Source organism: Pezoporus flaviventris, unplaced genomic scaffold (genome assembly GCF_033815535.1).
Source record: "Pezoporus flaviventris isolate CSIRO_AGI_PZ_B2104156 unplaced genomic scaffold, CSIRO_AGI_Pfla_v1 ptg000029l, whole genome shotgun sequence".
Classification (NCBI taxonomy): Eukaryota; Metazoa; Chordata; class Aves; order Psittaciformes; family Psittacidae; genus Pezoporus; species Pezoporus flaviventris.
In genome coordinates, this window is record NW_026892577.1 from 11,932,623 (window position 1) to 11,949,487 (window position 16,865).

General features: G+C 61.5%; 2 protein-coding genes and 1 long non-coding RNA gene across 3 annotated transcripts; 2 read left to right on the forward strand and 1 right to left on the reverse strand.

Annotated features, from left to right (window-relative positions):
* The first annotated feature begins 528 nt into the window (after positions 1–528).
* On the forward strand, positions 529–3,236 carry LOC133272442 (uncharacterized). The gene is made up of 2 exons (XR_009744422.1): positions 529–643; positions 2,343–3,236. It is a non-coding gene; the product is annotated as an uncharacterized LOC133272442 (long non-coding RNA).
* Positions 3,237–4,648: 1,412 nt separating this feature from the next.
* On the reverse strand, positions 4,649–7,660 carry LOC133272397 (uncharacterized). The gene is made up of 3 exons (XM_061459559.1): positions 7,283–7,660; positions 6,817–7,162; positions 4,649–5,002 (listed from the first exon to the last, which is right to left on the reverse strand). The coding sequence occupies exons 1-3, from the start codon at positions 7,658–7,660 to the stop codon at positions 4,689–4,691; spliced, it is 1,038 nt and encodes a 345-aa protein (XP_061315543.1). The 3' UTR covers positions 4,649–4,688.
* NKX2-3 (NK2 homeobox 3) lies at positions 7,158–9,980 on the forward strand. The gene is made up of 2 exons (XM_061459041.1): positions 7,158–8,573; positions 9,220–9,980. Exons 1-2 carry the CDS (start codon positions 8,231–8,233, stop codon positions 9,858–9,860), a joined length of 984 nt encoding a protein of 327 aa, XP_061315025.1. The 5' UTR covers positions 7,158–8,230; the 3' UTR covers positions 9,861–9,980.
* The last annotated feature ends 6,885 nt before the right edge of the window (positions 9,981–16,865 follow it).

A 16,865-nucleotide genomic window follows, 5' to 3' on the forward strand; every position in this document is an offset into this window, starting at 1 on the left:
CCATGCCGAGGCAGGGGACTGTCACTGTGCAGAAACGAAGTAATAGTGATGATTATTTATTTTCCAAATAAATCAGTGGGTCCTGAAAGAGAAGGGCTGGAAAACAGCGAGTTTAGATTAGACCCTCCCCAAACCCCGGCTGGGCCTTGAGCCGCTGTCAGGGCTGCAGAGAAACAGCAGCAAACTCTCACGCAAATGGCCTATAAAAAAGGCCCCTGTCAAAGGCACCTTGACCTGGAGGCTCACTTTGGTGCTGGGCTCCCCAGCAGCCCTCCCCTCCCAGGGCTGCGCTCTCCTCGCATGATGTATTTCCCCTGCCTTTTTTAGAGCTGCATTATGTTAGCTCCAGGAAACAGCCTCTTCCTTCTTATAAACACAGCCCTGGGTTACTGACCAGCGGCCCTGCCACTCCACAGCCACTCTCTGTCCATCCATCACACCTCGCTGTCACCCTGGCAACATATCTCTTGGACCGGACCGGCTCCAGAGATGGGAGAGGCAAGGAGGGGGGGAGCAGAGGAGGGGGGTCACATACACAGAGCACAATTCCAGCCTGCTGACTAATTCCCTGGAAACCCTGGGGCTGCACAATGAGAAAGCCTTTCCGAGGGTTTCTCGAGCGTTACTGGAAGGTCAGGCGAAGGTCAGCGCAAGGACATGGCTCCTACTTTCCCTGCCGTCAGCAAGGGCGGGTGTGCAGGGCGGACGTGGCGGAGCCACAAGGGTACGGCGAGCGCAGCGGGAGGGATGTTTGGAGAAGGGCGCCTGGGCCCAGGACACGGCACGGTGCCCGCTCACCACTGATGGGCGCAGGGGACGTGCCTGGGATGGGGCTGGCAGGGTGTCCCGGCAGCCAGACAGGCGTCGGAGCTTCCAGCGGGATGGGGTATGGCCAGCGGTGTGGCCTTTTGGCTCCCCAGCAAAGTGGGGGACAAGGAAGGGAAGAGCTGCCTTGGCCTCGTGCTAATTCCCAGCCACATTTGGAACAGCCTCATTGCCCTGGGACTGTTGGCCTGACATGGCATCACTGCACGGGTCATTCCCAGTGCAGGAGGGATCCTGCAGGAGAGCACCAAGATGAGTCCTGGGGAGAGCATCCCATGGCTTCCAGTGTGCTGGGCATCACCAGCACAGGAGCCATATGAAGATTCCCAGGTTACCCTGCCACTGCTCCCACAGGGATGCATTTTGGATTAGCCTTGGGCCCACCCAGCTTCTTGCATGCATGGCCAAATCACAGCAACCACAGCAGGAGGGGTCTGGCTTTACCCAACTCCTGAAACACCATCCTCGCCTGTCCCCACCTGCTTGTCCTTCATGTCAAGCCATTGTCTCCAAGAGGAAATGCCATTTAAAGGGAGGTATTTTAAAAGAAATGGGAGATGTCTGCTCCCCGCACAACACAGCGCAACACAGCGCTTCACTTGTGCCCATTCCCAGCGTATAGCTAGGAGTCAGGTTTACATGGGGATAAAAAAAGAAAAAGGCAAAGCTTTTAAGGACAGATCTTCACAAACCCAAACCAAAGCCCCATAAGGGCAAATCCTTTCTAATCCATGCTCTTCCTTAGAGGTGTAAGTGGAGTGGAAGGGTGGAGGGAGAGATTTAAATCTGGAAAACTGAGTTCCCCATCCCTTTGGTCTGGCAGAGGGCCCACCGATAGACTAAAAACAAGTCTGCAGAGAAGCCTGTGTGGGATAATCCAGCCCTGGCCCCTGAGGGGACGAGAACAATTAGGAATCCTCTCTCAAGTCTCCACTCAAAGATAGAAAAACAGTTTATAATTTGGTCCGGAGTTGTTGTTAGAAAGTTCTGAATCATCAGGATACACTAACAATTCCTGTGCTGTAATTACGAGGAGAATTCATTAGGCGGACTCAGAGACAAACTATTAACAGAAGCTTCCAAATCTCCCACCTGCCTGCCTGCATGCGGAACCCAGGGGCTGCTCTATTTATACAGCGGCCATCAGTGAGGAGCTGTCGCAGGAGGGAGCAGTACGAGCAGCCATGGCAAAATATGGAAAGTATTTTAAAGGAAAACTCAAGGATGGGTGTTTATTAGAAGCATGCAGACCAAGTGCACATTCCACCATTAACCTTTCCAAGCACAGTAGTCAGCCAGGGAGCGGTTTGCCTGTGTTGCTCTGGAACATGCTACAGTACCAACTCACAGCAACCACAGAAAAACCCTCCACAGAGCTGGAAGCTGCCCATAGTGGCCTCTGAAAGCAATGTGAAAATGCCTTTTAGCTGAACCTGCCAGGCCCTTGTCCCGTATTTACCCAGAGGGGACAGAATGGATGAGGTTCTCCAGCCCCCGTCTTCCTCCCTGTCCCACAGCTACAGGTTGTTGCAAGGCAGAGGGATATTTGTGCACAGCCCTGCTGAGCTGGCTGGTGGTGAGCTGCAGCTGAGAAGATGAAGCCAAGCAACAGCCCCTGGCTGCGGGTGCCCCTCAGAGCCCATGGCAGCACCTATAGATGAACACCAGCAGGGCTGTGTGAGTGCCACCATGGAGAGGCAACTGCCCATGCACCACCGCAAGTGTGTGCTCAGCCAAGGTTGCAGCTTAGCTTCTGCCAGTCCTGGTTTCTGCATCCTTTGTCAGCCCAATTACCCCCAAAACCATCCTGGCAAACCCTCAGCTGTGTGCCATTTTTGGTGCAGATTTGCCAGCTTCAGGGACAGACATGCCCAGGATGGCCTCATCCACATGGAAACAAGCCCTGCTTGCAGCTGGAGGAATCTTGATTAAGCAGGGAGAGAAGTGGGGACTGGCTGCCAGGCAGATACCCTAAACAAGAGGAGCTTATCAGCTCTGTTTCCAAGATGAGACATGTGTCACCACCTTGCAGAGATCCAGCCAGCCGCTTACTGCTCACCAGCACGCCTGTACAGAAGCAGGGCAGCTTCCCTCTCCCCACAGGATGCTGTAGAAATAGCCACTGAATAATGTGCAAAATATCTTCTAGAAAAGGCTTTGCTCGAGCTAAGGAAAGCATTGCACCCAGAATGCTTCAGGGAAAAGCGCTGGATGGGAATGGGAGCCAGCATGCAGCTGTGCTCCCAGCCTGTGTGTTTGTCAGTGGCCGGCCCCAGCAGCAGCACAGGAGGTCCCCAGCCCAGAAACACCAAGTGCCGTGGACACCAAGGGACTGCTCCCCCGGCACACATGCAGCACGGCCCGACACGGCTAATCCTTCCTGTATATTATGTAATAAAATGCTTTCTAGACCTGTTAAACTTTAATTGGTTTAATCTTAATTGTTCCCTTTTCTACAGTATATGCAAACACAGAGCCTGACCCTGACACTCTCCTGTGAACTGTCCCACAGGCTGCGGTGGGAGCAGGATGAATCCTGCTGACCTCAGCAGGATTATATGCATGAATCAGAGCTGCAGGCCTGGGCTTGGAGCTGAAATCCAGCGCCAGGCCGGCTGCCAGTTCAAGGCCCAGGGTCCACTTAGGCTCCACTTAAGCCCTATGGGATGTAAGTGGTACGTGGGCCTGTGGATGCAAGTGGCGAGCAAGCCTCGTGCTGGGCCTCTTCTGCTGAAGGATGAATTTCAGCCTGGCTTCTTAACCTCATGAATTCAAACATGCAACAACGGCTTCTGAAACATGGAGCAAAGGCGCTCCCAGAAAGGCTGTGGGTTTTGTTTTAGCAAGTCGGTGGTGTACGTGTGTCCGCAGCACTGTCCTCCTTCTGCTGGACAGGGGACCTTCTCATCACATGAGCTGCAAGTGGTGATTTATGACAGCTTCTCCTCCAGAGGAAGAGGTGTTTTGCTACCCTCTGCACGTCCACAGTTATGTTGTGCAGCAGGGTGGCTTTGTGAAGCCTGGATATCCTTTGTGCATGAGAGACACCAAATAAAAGCAGGCAGGAGGGAGTCCTCGGCACTGACATTTCCTATCCTGCATTGCCTCAGACATAGTATGACCTTTACCTGCTCTTCCAAGTTGACTCTCACCAACCTCAATGTGTCAGCCTCAGTTTCACAGGCCCACCGGGCACAAACCAAGGGCAGCCTTCCCTTTGATGTCTAACCCTACTGAGCCCCCTGCTGAAATTACCAGCACTCTTGTATGGGCAGCTCTGATCCCACAAAATGCTGAGCACTGAACGTTGCACACAGCTACTGGTATCCCCCAAATCAAGCTCCCACCTTGGAAATGTATACATTCCTCAGGGTGCTAAAAGTCTGGTTCTGACCATCTAAAAACATGTTTCTCACTGAGGCTTTGTTTTGGGACATATTTCCAAGCCATACATCCCTGAAAGAACTGTGAAGCAAAAGTAAATCAGCCAATGCTAGTGGTGCAAGAAAATACCGAAGAACAGCAAATACGTGCAGTGATGTATTTCTTAAGGAAATAGACATTAGATGAGTGGTTCTGGGCAAAGCCAAATAAGGGGGTTCTCAGGAGGGGTGGAGGCAGGTGTCCACCAGGAGACCAGAGCACGCAGGACAGTCTGGTCACTGACTGGGCAAGGCTGAGACAGAGCAGCAAGAGATACAGAACATTGCCGGGTGAGTGTACAGTATCCCCTGCCTGGATCTGGTTCCACTGCCCGCAGAAACCTCTGTTCTCCTGAAGAATAAAGACAAAGTTTTCCTTCAAAAAGCTGTGAAAAGCAGTTACTCCTGGGCAGGCGACGCGGCTGGAGTAAAACCCGTACCTTAACCCGGGGGATGCACCAATGCGGGCACACCGGGCAGCGGAGCCCGGAGACATCCAGGACGAACCCGCCGCTCACCGTGCGGGGAGAGCGCGGCCCGGGAGCGAGCAGAGCACCGGCAGGTGTCCGTGGCGTGCGAGGCCAGGCCGGGCACGTCGCCTCCGTCAGCTCTGTCGCGCGTGGGTGCCCCGGGACCCGCCGCCTCCCCGTGGCTCGTCGCCGTCTCTGCCGTGCGAGGGCGTCCCCGGCGCGCTGCGGTTCTCACATAAATCAGGGCCGAGCCCCTGGGAAAGGGCCATCCTTCACCGGGCGCTGCTGACAGAGAACGAGAAACAGACGGGCCCTGAGATAAACCACGGCGCGCAGCGTTTACACAAGGGCAGGCTCTGTGTAAATAGAGCCAGGCACGGGGGGCAGCTCCTGGCTGCGCGGGTCCGCACTGGCCCCAGCCCGCGGGCCTTCGGGGCTGCCCGGGGCGGCGGGCAGGTGGGTGCCGCCCGCCGAAGGCCTCCTGCCGCCTCTCCGGGGCCGCTCCGCCGTCCCGCGTTGGCTTCCCGAGCGCCGGGGCTGGAGACAGGGCCGGATTAGCGTTTGTTTGTTTACGGCCATTAGTGAGGGGCCGGCTCCAGCACTCGGCACCCGCGAGACTAATGGAGCAATTAGCAGCCCTGGGGCTGATAGCATCGCCCTGGGCGAGGCCCCCGGCAGCGGACGCCTGCTACCGGGCGGCCTGCGCCCAGGGCCCCGGGGAAAGGGGGGAAGTTGCCTTCCAGCCGCGGTGTGCGAGGCCGCTGCGGGGCTACTCCCCCTTCTCCGGGCGCGAGGGGGGCTCTTGGCTCCGCTGCAGCATCCGCACTGCGAGCTCCATCCATTACAATAATCCCCTGTCTAAACAGAGCGCAGGAGCGGCCGGGACAACAAGGCTCCGCTGTAAACAGAGCTCAGGGGACGCCGCTAATGATATAAATAAAATAACCATTAATAGCCCCGTGACCCCATCTCAGCCGGCTTGGGAAGGCCCCGAAACCGCATCCCGGGACTGACACCCGCCGGCAGGTACCGGGGCTGCGCCTTACCCCGGTTTCTGCACCCTCGCTTAGGCCTGGCCGTGCCCGTCGGGCGTTATACAGGGGTGGCGTCCGCTGCGGGGCCCAAGCATCTCCCTGCTTCCTCGGCTTCTCCAGCTGGGAAATCGCCGCTCGTGTCTCGCAGAAGTGGGCCAGATCCGGCACCACCAAAGGGGGGATGCAGGCAGGAAGTCGGAGGCTAGCTTACAGCACCGGGAGCACCGGCGGGGAAAAAGGTCGTGATACGGCAGGGGTGCTCCTGTGCGTGTCAGGTCCCGGCTGCTGCTAGCTCCTTCCGCGGGGTGTGGGCTCCCCGAGCGCTCTGCGTGGCCCGTGGCAGCACAATTGAGCGGGGCCCGGTGGTTTCCCGTTGTTTGTTAGAGCAAAGCCCACAGCTTTCTGGGAACACCTTTGCTCCATGCTTCGGCCCCGAAGAGCCGATTCCGCCCGGTTGGGGAGTCCCGTGCCTCTAGGTCGTGACTAGCTCCCGGCCTGTCCTATGGCGCCGGGCAAGTCAGACCCCACTGGTCGCTGGCCCTCAGCGGGCCGAGCCGGATCTGTAATACCGATAAGGCGATTATTGTTACTGTTACCGGGAACGCAGCGTCGGGCTTCTACTCGCACCGGCGGCACGGGGCAGAGCCGGAGCCCGATCGGGCCTGGTTATGGCGAGCGCATTTCCCCTTCCACCGTCCGCATCGGGCGGCCTCAGAACAGGAGGAAGGCGGCGGGCAGAAGGAGCGGCAAGAGAGACCGATCCGCCACTATTTATGGCGACTGGTTTGAATCGGAGCGGTGGGAACGATTCGTCCCGCCGGGGGAAAGGGAACAGGTCCCGCCGCGGGACAGGGAGCACCCCAGCTCTGTCGAAGTGAGCGGCACCGGGGCTCCCGTCCCAGCCTGCGCCGCTGGAAAATGGGGTTTTCCGGGGCGTGCGGAGCGGCGGGAGGCAGGGAAACGAGGGCACAGACAGAGCCGGTAAACGGCGGAGCCGACTGAGGGTAGAGACCCGAGAGAAGCTCCCCGGAAGGCCCAGCGAATACCCGGCCGCGGAACACTCACCTGCCCGCCTTGTAAGCCCGGCTCCCTGCGGTATCGCCTCGGCGCAGATCCGATCCCTGCGGGGCGGCAGGATTTTAATCACAACGAAAGATCTCTCCCGGGACCCCCCGCTCCTCTTTCGGTGAGCCCGCTCCCCGTGTCTCGGCGGCGCTGAGCCCTTGAAGGGGTTCTGGGACCGCAGGCAGCCGCCGCAGGGTCGCGGCACACTTCCCCGAACCGCACCGGGGTGCTCGGCCGGTATTTGGCGCAGCCCCGGTGCCGGGAGAGTCACAGTGCACAGGGGTCTCTGCAGGCTCGCTCGGAGCTTCACCCGCCTGCACGGCAGCGTGGTGACTCTGTGGAGCCGCTAGTCTCCCGTTACTGGCGGGTGAAAAGAAACGAAACGAAAGAAAACGAAAGAAATCGAAAGGAAAGACCGAAGAGTGCGGAATAACTCTCCTCGCCCTAGTCCATCGCCACCGCAGACCCGGAGTGCTCGTATGACCCGGCTCAGCCAGGCCCGGCTGGGTCTGAAAATCCCGGAGCTGAGGGGCCCGATCCGGCAGCGGCGACGGAGCGCGCATTCCCCGGGCGAGCGCGCTGCGCACCGGCTGCGGAGAGGCCGGGCGAGCTGCCGATGGGCCGGTGGCGGGGAAATATAAGGGGGCACCTGCGGGGGGCATCGGGGGATGCGAAATGGGTCGGGTATGTGTAATGCGCGGGACGGCGAGGTGGCCGTCGGCTTCGGGAGGAGTGCGGGACGAGAACCTCCTCTCCACGCAGCGTTTCGGGCGGCGGGAGGTACTTGCGGGGCCAGGCAGCCGTGCCGGCGGTGCGACGAGGCCTGGACGGCGGGACAGCGCATGTTCGCCCCTCCCGGGGCCGGTCCTAGCCGTGTGCGGGCCGTGGCCGCCGGGGAGGGGGTCCCTACCTACTTACACGTGCTTAGCACTGGGGGGGGCGGGGGGGAGCGGCAGTGTCTTCCGCAGCTCTCTGCGGGGACCCCGGCCCCGGCGCACCGTTACCGCGCCCGAGGGGCGGGTGCCGGGCGGGCGAGGCGCTCAGCGGGGAAGCGGCCGCACCGAGAGCAGCCTTAATACATTGCTATTTCTGGCCGGGCGGCCAGAGCCGGGCAGGGGGCCGGCTCTGCCTCCCCCTCCCTCCAATGGCGAGGCCGCCCCCGGCCCCTCCTCGCCGTGACGTGCCGGCCCGGGGCAGAGGAGGCTCCCGAGCCCTTGGCTGTCCCTGCAGAAGCTGTAACAAAACGCAGACCCCCAGCGCTGGGCTAATGGAGGCAACTTAGACAGGAGCAGGCGCGGCCCCTCGTCTCTCGGCGCTGCCTGCTCCCCCCAGCACCGGGAGCGGCGCTCCCCGCCGAGCCACCGCCCGGGCGCCGCTGGGCTCGCGGGACTGCCTGGCTGCTTGCGCTGCCCCAATGATGTTACCGAGCCCCGTCACCTCCACTCCCTTCTCTGTCAAAGATATCCTCAACCTGGAGCAGCAGCAGGACCCGCACTATGGGGCCCAGCTCCCGCACCACCTGGAGCACCACTTCCACCCCGCCGCCTGCCTGCTGGCGGCCGCCGACGGCGCCCGCTTCTCCGACGGCGAGGAGGAAGAGGAGGAGGAGAAGCTGTCCTACCTGAGCTCCATGGCAGCTCCCGGCAGCCAGACGGACGCGCGGATCTCCGCCGATAACTACGTGCACGCCGTGCTGCGCGGCTCCTGCGAGGGCCCCGGCCCAGGAGACGAGCTGGACCCCGCGGCCCGCACCCCAAGTGAGTATCGGCCCCGCCGCGCTCCCCCGCCCCTCCAGTTCAGACGCGCCCGCGCTCGCTCCCAGCGGTGCGTTCCCGGCCCGTGGGGCACCGCTCCGCGGAGCCTCGGTCCCGACGATGCCACCCGGTACACGCCGCCGCGGCCGCGTTCCCTGGAAATGTCCAGCCGGGACTGGCACCTCGGGGCTGCCACCACCCTCTTCCGAGCCCTGCTCGCCGCCTCCCCGGGAAGCTCCTCCGCAAGGCCCCAGTTCAGAGCTGCCGCATCAGGCCCGCGCTCCAGAATACTGGTAGCGGAGCGCAGGGAACGGGGCGGGTTAGGCCCAACCCGGGAGAGAGGCGGTGAAGCAGGTGCCCGGCACCGTGCGCGGTGCGGCCCGGGGCTCGGCCCCGTGGTGCCGCAAGAGTAACACCGCAACTGGGCCAGAGGCACGGGGATGCGCTTGGCTCCGCCGTCCGATCCGGCCCATCTTAGAACACCGGCGGTGCCGGAGGCGGCCTGTCCCGGCGCTGCCTTCCCGCTTGCCCCGCGGTTGCCCGACGGGTGCGTAGCGGCGCGGGGCTTTTGCCCGCCGGTGGGGCCCGTCGGGAGCAGCCTGCGCCCGGTGTCACGATGTGCAGTCGTGACCTGTGCTCCCCCGTGCAGAGAGCTGCGTCCTGAAGAAGCCGCTGGATGCAGCGGAGAAAGCGGAGGAGGCGGAGAGGCCGAAGCAGCGGAGCCGAAGGAAGCCGCGCGTCCTCTTCTCCCAGGCTCAGGTCTTCGAGCTGGAGCGGCGGTTCAAGCAGCAGCGTTACCTGTCGGCACCCGAGCGGGAGCACCTGGCCAGCAGCCTTAAGCTCACTTCCACACAGGTGAAGATCTGGTTCCAGAACCGGCGCTACAAGTGCAAGCGGCAGCGGCAGGACAAGTCGCTGGAGTTGGGCGGCCCCACGGCCCCGCCGCCGCCGCGAAGGGTGGCCGTGCCCGTGCTGGTCCGCGACGGCAAACCGTGCCTCGGCGGGTCGCAGGGCTACAGCTCGGCATACAACGGGCCCTACTCCTACAACGGCTTCCCCGCCTACGGCTACGGCAACGCCGCTTCCTACAACCCCGGCTACGGCTGCACCTACCCGGCGGGCACCGGCGGCGCTTCCATGCAAGCCACCTGCAGCCCGGCGGCGGCCGCCGGGCCCTTCGTGAACGTGGGCAGCCTGGGGGGCTTCGGCGGTGGCGGCCAGCCGCTGCACCAGGCGGCGGCGGGGCCCTCCTGCAGCCAGGGCGCACTGCAGGGCATCCGGGCCTGGTAGCCCGCACGCACTGAGGGCCGGGACCGGACCGGCAGGACGGCCCAGCGGCTCCAGGGCCCCGTTATCATCCGCACCGCAGCCCGGCTGGTTGCCGCGCAATGCGCGCCCTGGAACGGAGGCGGCGGCGGGACGGCGCGGCGAGGACCCCGGCGCTCCCGCGGGTCGCGGTGCGGGACAGGCAGCGCGCGGAGCGGCGCGGCAGGACGGGGCTGCCCGAGCTCGCAGCGAAGAGCCGCCGACCCGCGGAGCCGCCGCGACGGCCGGGCGGACAGGGGCCGATCGCGCCGCGCCCGCGGAGCAGCTTTGCTTGTAAAAAGCCGACGGCAGGGCCCGGGGGTGTCGCGGCCCCTCTATCTACTCTGTATCGGTTACTGCCAGCGCCAGCTCGCCGAGTCAGTCAATAAACCAGGTGCAATATCCACCGCCCGCTACTCCTTCGCCCAGCGGCCGGTGCCCAGCGGCGGGGACGTCGCAGCGGCGTGCCCGCGGGGCAGGGCGGCCCGGCCGGCTTGTGAGCGTGCCAAGGGCGCTGAATGGGGCCGCGCAGCTCAGAGCCGGGCCCATTGTGGCGGCCGGGCCGGCGCTGAAAGGAGCCGCCGAGGAAGGTAGCGGGAATAGGCGCTTATTGGATTCGGGAACAAAAGGTGTGGCAGGGAGGCGAGGGACAAAGGGGCCCCGGCGCCGAGATTGACGGGCCGCTTTGCCCCCCACTGAGGCCCAGGCCCGGCGCTTTATGCGCGGGGGCTGCAGAAACGTGCTGGGTTTTGTTCCCCTTTCTGGGAGCGCAGGGGGAGAAGAGGGGGGTCCGCGGGCCGCTGATTAGGGCCGTCCGGGCCGGGCAGCCTGAATACCGGGGCATTATTGCTACATGTTCAGCCATTTCGGCTGCAGGGGGATGGGGTGGCCGAGGCCCCCGAACCCCGCTGGAGCAGCGGCGGGATCGCCCCGCGCCCGCCCCGTCCCGGGCCGCCCCGTCCCACCGCCACTGAGCCCTCGGAGCGGTCCTGGCCCCGCCGCCGCGGCCGTGCCTCTGCCGGGCAGGTCCTGCCGAGCGCCGCAGTCCCTCCCGGGTAGGGCAGGACACCCGCGGAGCACCGTCTGGCTCGGCCCGGATGGCGACGGAGACCAGCGGCGCCGTGAGCTCTCCAGCACCGTGCCGCACATCTCCCCGCCGCGGCGTCGGAGCTCCCGAAGACATTCCCAGAGGACGGGACGGACGCAGCCAGGGGCTCAGTGTGCCTCCTCTCTTGCTCAGCGAAGCCCACTGTGCCCTCCCCTGCCCTCTCCGTGCCTGCCGTTTCATGGTGCCTCCACCGCGAGCAGAGGAACCGGGCTTGTAGCCGCGGCAGAAGTAGCAGGTAAATACCGTTCACTCTGCTAAACCCTTTTACAGGGCACATTTCCACCGCACAATCTGAACGCGCACCCTTGGGGTTTGATGTTCAAAAGGAACCAGAGAAATTCCATTGCAACACCGCGGGGACAGAACGGGCAAGCAGCAGCCCCGGCTCCCAGCCCTGGCTCGGCGCAGCACCCTGCTGTCCCCCGAGCCACACCGAGACCGGCAGGAGAGGATGCGGCACACCCAGCCGATTGTTTGCTGGATGGCAGCAAGGTGTCGCGGGAGAGGAAGCCCAGGCTCGGCTCTTGGCTTTCGGAGATGAGTGGTTAAGGCCCTGTGGTCTCGTGGGTAGAAACAGGATAGCCAAGAACAAAGATAGGTAATTCTCTCTGCTGCAGCAGTCAGCCTGGGGAGATTTGTCTCTGCCATAGGAAGGAGTTGCATTTTCCTCCGTGTTCTGCCAGACTGTCTGCAGAAATAGACCAGTGTGAGTTCATGCCTTGACGTACAAGCCAGAGGAATTGTAACCACAATACAGGCTCCTCCAAAATCAGGGTGTATGAGGGGAGCTCTTGGCTTAGCACGTCCCCTCCAGGTGCGTGGCAGCTGGTTAAAAATCCACTGCATGACCAGCAGGACCAGAGATCCCAGGTGAGACGAGATCTCTGGTGTGGGAGATGCTGCCCACATCTGTAGACAGCATCTTTGGAGCAGGGATGGTGGAGTAAAGAAAAAGGGCACATGGGGACCCCATGGCCACGTTGCAAGAGGTGATGCCGGGCAGTACCAGCATTATCAATCAGTACAGCACCCAGCATGGCTGTAGGCAGGAGGTTAGTGCTGTGCTCACCCCAGTTGTGCCTGGTGACACCCGTGTGTGCTCCCCGGCCCCATGGTTCTCGTGGAGAGCTGGAGCAGTGCCTGGCCAGGGGAAGCCAAGAGGCCTGGCTGCAGGCTGATGTGCCATGGCGATGGAAGTTTCTAGATGTCCACCATAGCGAGCCCCATTCCTGGGACAGATCCCAGCTGTCCCACTAGCTCAGACTGAGGGGAGGGCAGCGGATTAGTGGGAGGGACCCCTTTGCAGACTCTCACCCAATACCCCCAAGCTGATGGGGATGACGAAGCGGCACAAAGGGCTGGGGGTGCTGGAGGGCCTGGAGCACAGCGGCAGAAAAGTGCTCCAAAGAGGAGGAACAGCCAGCGGAGACCGGTGGGAGGGAGATGGTGGGAGACCGCAGATTGGATTTGCTGCCTAGGGAGGGGAGACACAATGGAGGGAAGTCGCTGCATGGCTGCACTGGAGGCAGCACCCGCCTATGACGCACCCTGTCCCTCATGCCCCAGGGCAAAGCGGGGTGCTGCCGGTGGAGTGCGAGGTGCAGGGTGCTGGTGAAGATCCCTCCAGCATGATCCCGCTGTGGTTGTAGTGCAGGCAGAGGGACATAAGGGAGGGAGAGATGGAAGGGCCATGGTCAAGGGGCAGAGGGCATGCGTTGTTTCTTCCTGGTTGATCGGGGAATTTACTGCCGTTTGGGAGTCAGGGCAGGAAGGCGCTGATTGATTTCGGACAGGGACAAGATTCACTAAAACAATGCATTGACTTAAAGGAAAGGAGGGACTATTGGGGCAGCCAGACTTTAACTACCAGGCCTCAGGCCTGCTCTGTACATGGGCTCTGGTTCTGGTTTTTGTTTCCTTGCCTCTGTCCAGTGGTTCACAGGGAGGCTCTATCTAAACCCCAGTACTAGCTGGTTTTGTGTCCTCTTTGTCATGCTCAGGATCACAGGGGAGCAGTGCTGTTGCTTCTGCAGCACTGCAGATGTGCTCTCATTTCCTCTCCTTCCTGATATCTCTTTCCATCCCTCCTTTCACCCCACTGCGGTCATCCCCTCCCCCTCCCCTCATGTTTTTAATACATCACAAGCCACTTGCTGCCATCAGCAGTGTGCAGAGTGAGTTGCCTACTCCCAGCAAGGCTGGCCAGGCTGCCCATGGACCTGGGCAGACCCCAATGAGTTCTGGTCCCATCTACTTCAATTCGGGCACAGCCACTTCCTGTTCCCTTGGAGCCAGGAGCCCAGGGTCCCAGTGGTGTGCTGGGGTGGTGCTGGGCTTAGTCCTCTGTGTTGGATCTGGATTGGGGTGGCAGCTTCTGCTCTGCGGTGCTTCCCACTGCAGCTACCCCATGCCATGAGCTGTGAGCTGTCAGGGCTGCTTGGTCACTGGGGCTCCGCAGAGCCGTCAGGGCTCGGCGATGCTGGAAGCTCCTCCTGGCACTGACAATGCCAGGTTGTCACACAAGCGCTCTTCAGTGCCAATAAAGCTGTGGCCAGCCATGGATCAAGTAATTAAAATAGTACTTGTGCTGTGGAGCCTCCAGCGATGGTTTCTTCAACTACTTGTCTGCCCAGGAGGGCCAGGGACCTGCCTCCCTTCCTCTGATGAGACCCTAATGGCCACAGACCTCCCCTAGTCCTCCAGCCTGTCCCATGCATTGCAGGCTGACTACACCCAAGCATTGCGGGAGATCCCAGGTTTTAGGCGTTCCTTCTCTCCTGAGACGGGGCACAGTGCTGTGACACGGGACTCAGTGTCCCGTCTAGAAGAGGCTGGCATCTTGATCCCCTCCAGAGCAGAGCACTGCTGAAACCCAGAGCTCTGGTCCGAGCAGAGCCCCTCCCGGCTGCACCGTGCCACATCCCCCTGCCTGGGCAATACAATCCACAGACCCTTTTCCGGGACGACCCTCCGCTGGCGGTGCTGCTCCGTGTCTGCCGGGCTGCAGCTGGGACACGGCTCCGGGGCTGTCCCCAAGAGAGAGGCGGCACCGCCATCTATCGGCCAGCACCCGGGGACACGGGGGGACAGGTACCTTCTGTCCCTGCCACCCCCCCGCTGCTCCGCGCCTGCTCTTGGCTCGGGTGTGCTCTGAGCGCAGACATCCAGCACATCTTTGTGAGAGACCCAGCAGGTTTGTAGCTTTTCTCCCGTCCCAAAGAGGCGAAATCCATCCAACGTGGGAGCTCCCTCTTCCCCAGATTCCCGAAGCCCTGGCATTGCCTCCCGCCTTCAGCTGCCGCCTTCACCCCCTTCACCTGTCCTTGCCCAAGGACATCTATGACTGTTGTGATGTCCAGCGCCTGGTGCCTGTTACAGCTGCGTCCTCACCAGAGGGAGCTGTGTCTCCGATGGAGCCACGGACCGATTTTGGCCCGATTCCCTACTCCCTCCCCTTGGCAGTGCTCCCGGCAATGTACTGCTCAGGTCTAATGGGCACCCAAAGGTGCAGGGACAGAGAAGATTGCTTGGATTTACATGTCTCCTGGCAGCCACTAGCCGCGCCAGGCATTATCTGTGCCCTGCCACCAGACTCGTATGTCAGCCCGCATGCCAGAGCTATCCTGGGGAGGGAGGATTGCAGGGAATTGTTAGCTGGTGCCACCGGTGCAATCCTAATCTCCTGGGCCAGGGAGATTAGGGCTGAAGTCCCCCCCACCCTCTGGAACAGCCCTTGCCTCAGCTGCATTTCAGACTGATCCCAGAGCAGGCTCTGGTGTCGCAGCACACTTGAGCTGTCCCACTGCGCTCACCCATATGCCCTTGGGAGAGTGACCCCACCTGCCACCCCCATCCAGCCCAGGAGAGGCTCCCAGTTCTGACACCTCCCAGTGCAGCTGGGCAGCATCTTCCCAGGGCCAGTTTGCAGCCCCTTGTTGGAGAACTTTAACACTAAGTACGGGTGTAACCAATACCTCCCCATCAAACCAGTCACCTAAGAGCGGTCCCAGCCCAGCCCTGGGAGTTTCTTCTTCTGGTGGCTCTTACAGCCAAGAAAGCAGGTTTCCAGCCTCACTTTTACCTTTCAGGATACATTCCCTGCCTTCCTGCACTGCGATGCTCAGTGGGAGCCCGGTGGGCTGGGAGCAGCCCAACCAGGATTTGTCTCTCAGCAGTTTAACTCAGGCAGCAGCATGGGTCAGAAGAAGGTTTCCCAGGGCCCACCAGGGGCCATGTCTGCTCTCTGTCCAGGCGGCCCTGGCGCCCATGTTTACCACCACTGTAAGGCCGTGGGGTCATGAGAACTTGTACAACTTTATTGGGGTCTGACAGAGCCCTGAGGAATCCCAGAGCCAGGGTGGTTGGGGTGGGAGAGAGGCTGGGAGCCCACCTCTGTGCTCCCTGTGGGCTCCAGCCACCTCCTGCCACCCAGCAGGGCAGTCTGGCACCCACTGCAGAGGGGCTGGGGGCAGAAAAGCTCAGGGTAGTCTAGGACACCAGCACAGGAGGGGCAGTGATGTGGTTTGGCAGGGCAATGCCTTTGCCCCCAACTGACTGCCCCAGAGCTGGGCTGGCAAAGGCCCCTGCAGGCTGGGACCCAGCACCTTGTGTGGAGTCCCCAAGGCAGGAGCAACTCAGGAGCCCACTGGCCCCCAGCTGAAGGTATGGGGCAGACACACTGGAGTGGTCTCCCCTTCTTGCTTTGGGGGTTGATGCAGCCACCCCAGTTCCCCTCACCCCAGCTCTGCCCTTAACCTGCGGGAATGCAGGCATCTCCATTTACCCCAGGAAGGCATCTGGGGACGCTGGAGCTGCTCTTGGCATGGCAAACTCGGGCTGCCTGAAATAGCTTGGGGCTGTGCCGCAGCAGAACTGCAGCAGCCCCAGATCTATCACCTGGAGCAGGGCAAGGCTGGCAGCACTGCCCGGCTCTGCCTGCCTGGGGCTGCAGGGCTCACCCAGTCCGGGATCATCCCTGGCACCAGTGGCAGGTCAAGGCTGGGGGAGTAGTAGGACACGGGAAGGCAAGGCAGCAAATCCCTGCCTGTGCTGGATGTGACTGGGGATCCTGCAGGGAGGAGAAAGGAAAAGGGGCTGTCTCCAAAACTCTGCTGGGCTGAGTGTGGCTCCCTTGCTGGAGAGCCAAAAATAGCCTCTTTACCCGGAAGAGTCTGTAGGAGGGCTCTCGCTGGAAACGCAGCCAACTACCTAGGAGGCCCTGGGACAAACACAGAGCAGCGTGGATTCACTGATGCAGACCTTGGAAAGACAGCAGCTGGAGCTGCATCAACCAATAACTTGGTTACCTCTGAGTGTCTCATCATGCCAAAAGGCGCCAGAACCACCTGCCGGGCAAGTTGTTCCAATGCAGAGCTGGACAGCAGCTAGCAAACCACCATGGCCAGCCCTTGGTCTGTGGCAGAGGCCCAGCTCGGGGGACGGAGACGGAAGCAGGATGGGATTTTCCAGTCTTTTGTGGCCTTGCCTCTGTGGGGCTGCTGCTATCTGCACTGGGCATCACAGCCTGGCAAAGCACCGGGTGAACAAAGGCTGAGCTCTTGCCAGGGGAGCGCTCAGGCCAATTGCCCACATGGCAGCACCTCTGTGCTGTGCTGACTGATCACCTCCCCATTCCTGGGGGTCTTGCTCCCTCCCCCAGCACTTCTGTGGACAGTTATTCCTGGAAGCATCCTGGAGTCACCTTCAATCATGCCTCCACCCGCTGACATTTATAGAGCTTCTTCCAGTGGCTGATGGATTTAATAGTGTGAATCTCCCCCCAGCCCCAGCCTGTGTTTATGCCTTTTCCTCCATAGGGATTGTCATCACCCCAGTGTCTGGTGAGGGCTAAATGTGAGGCTGCAGCTCCACTGGCAACAGCT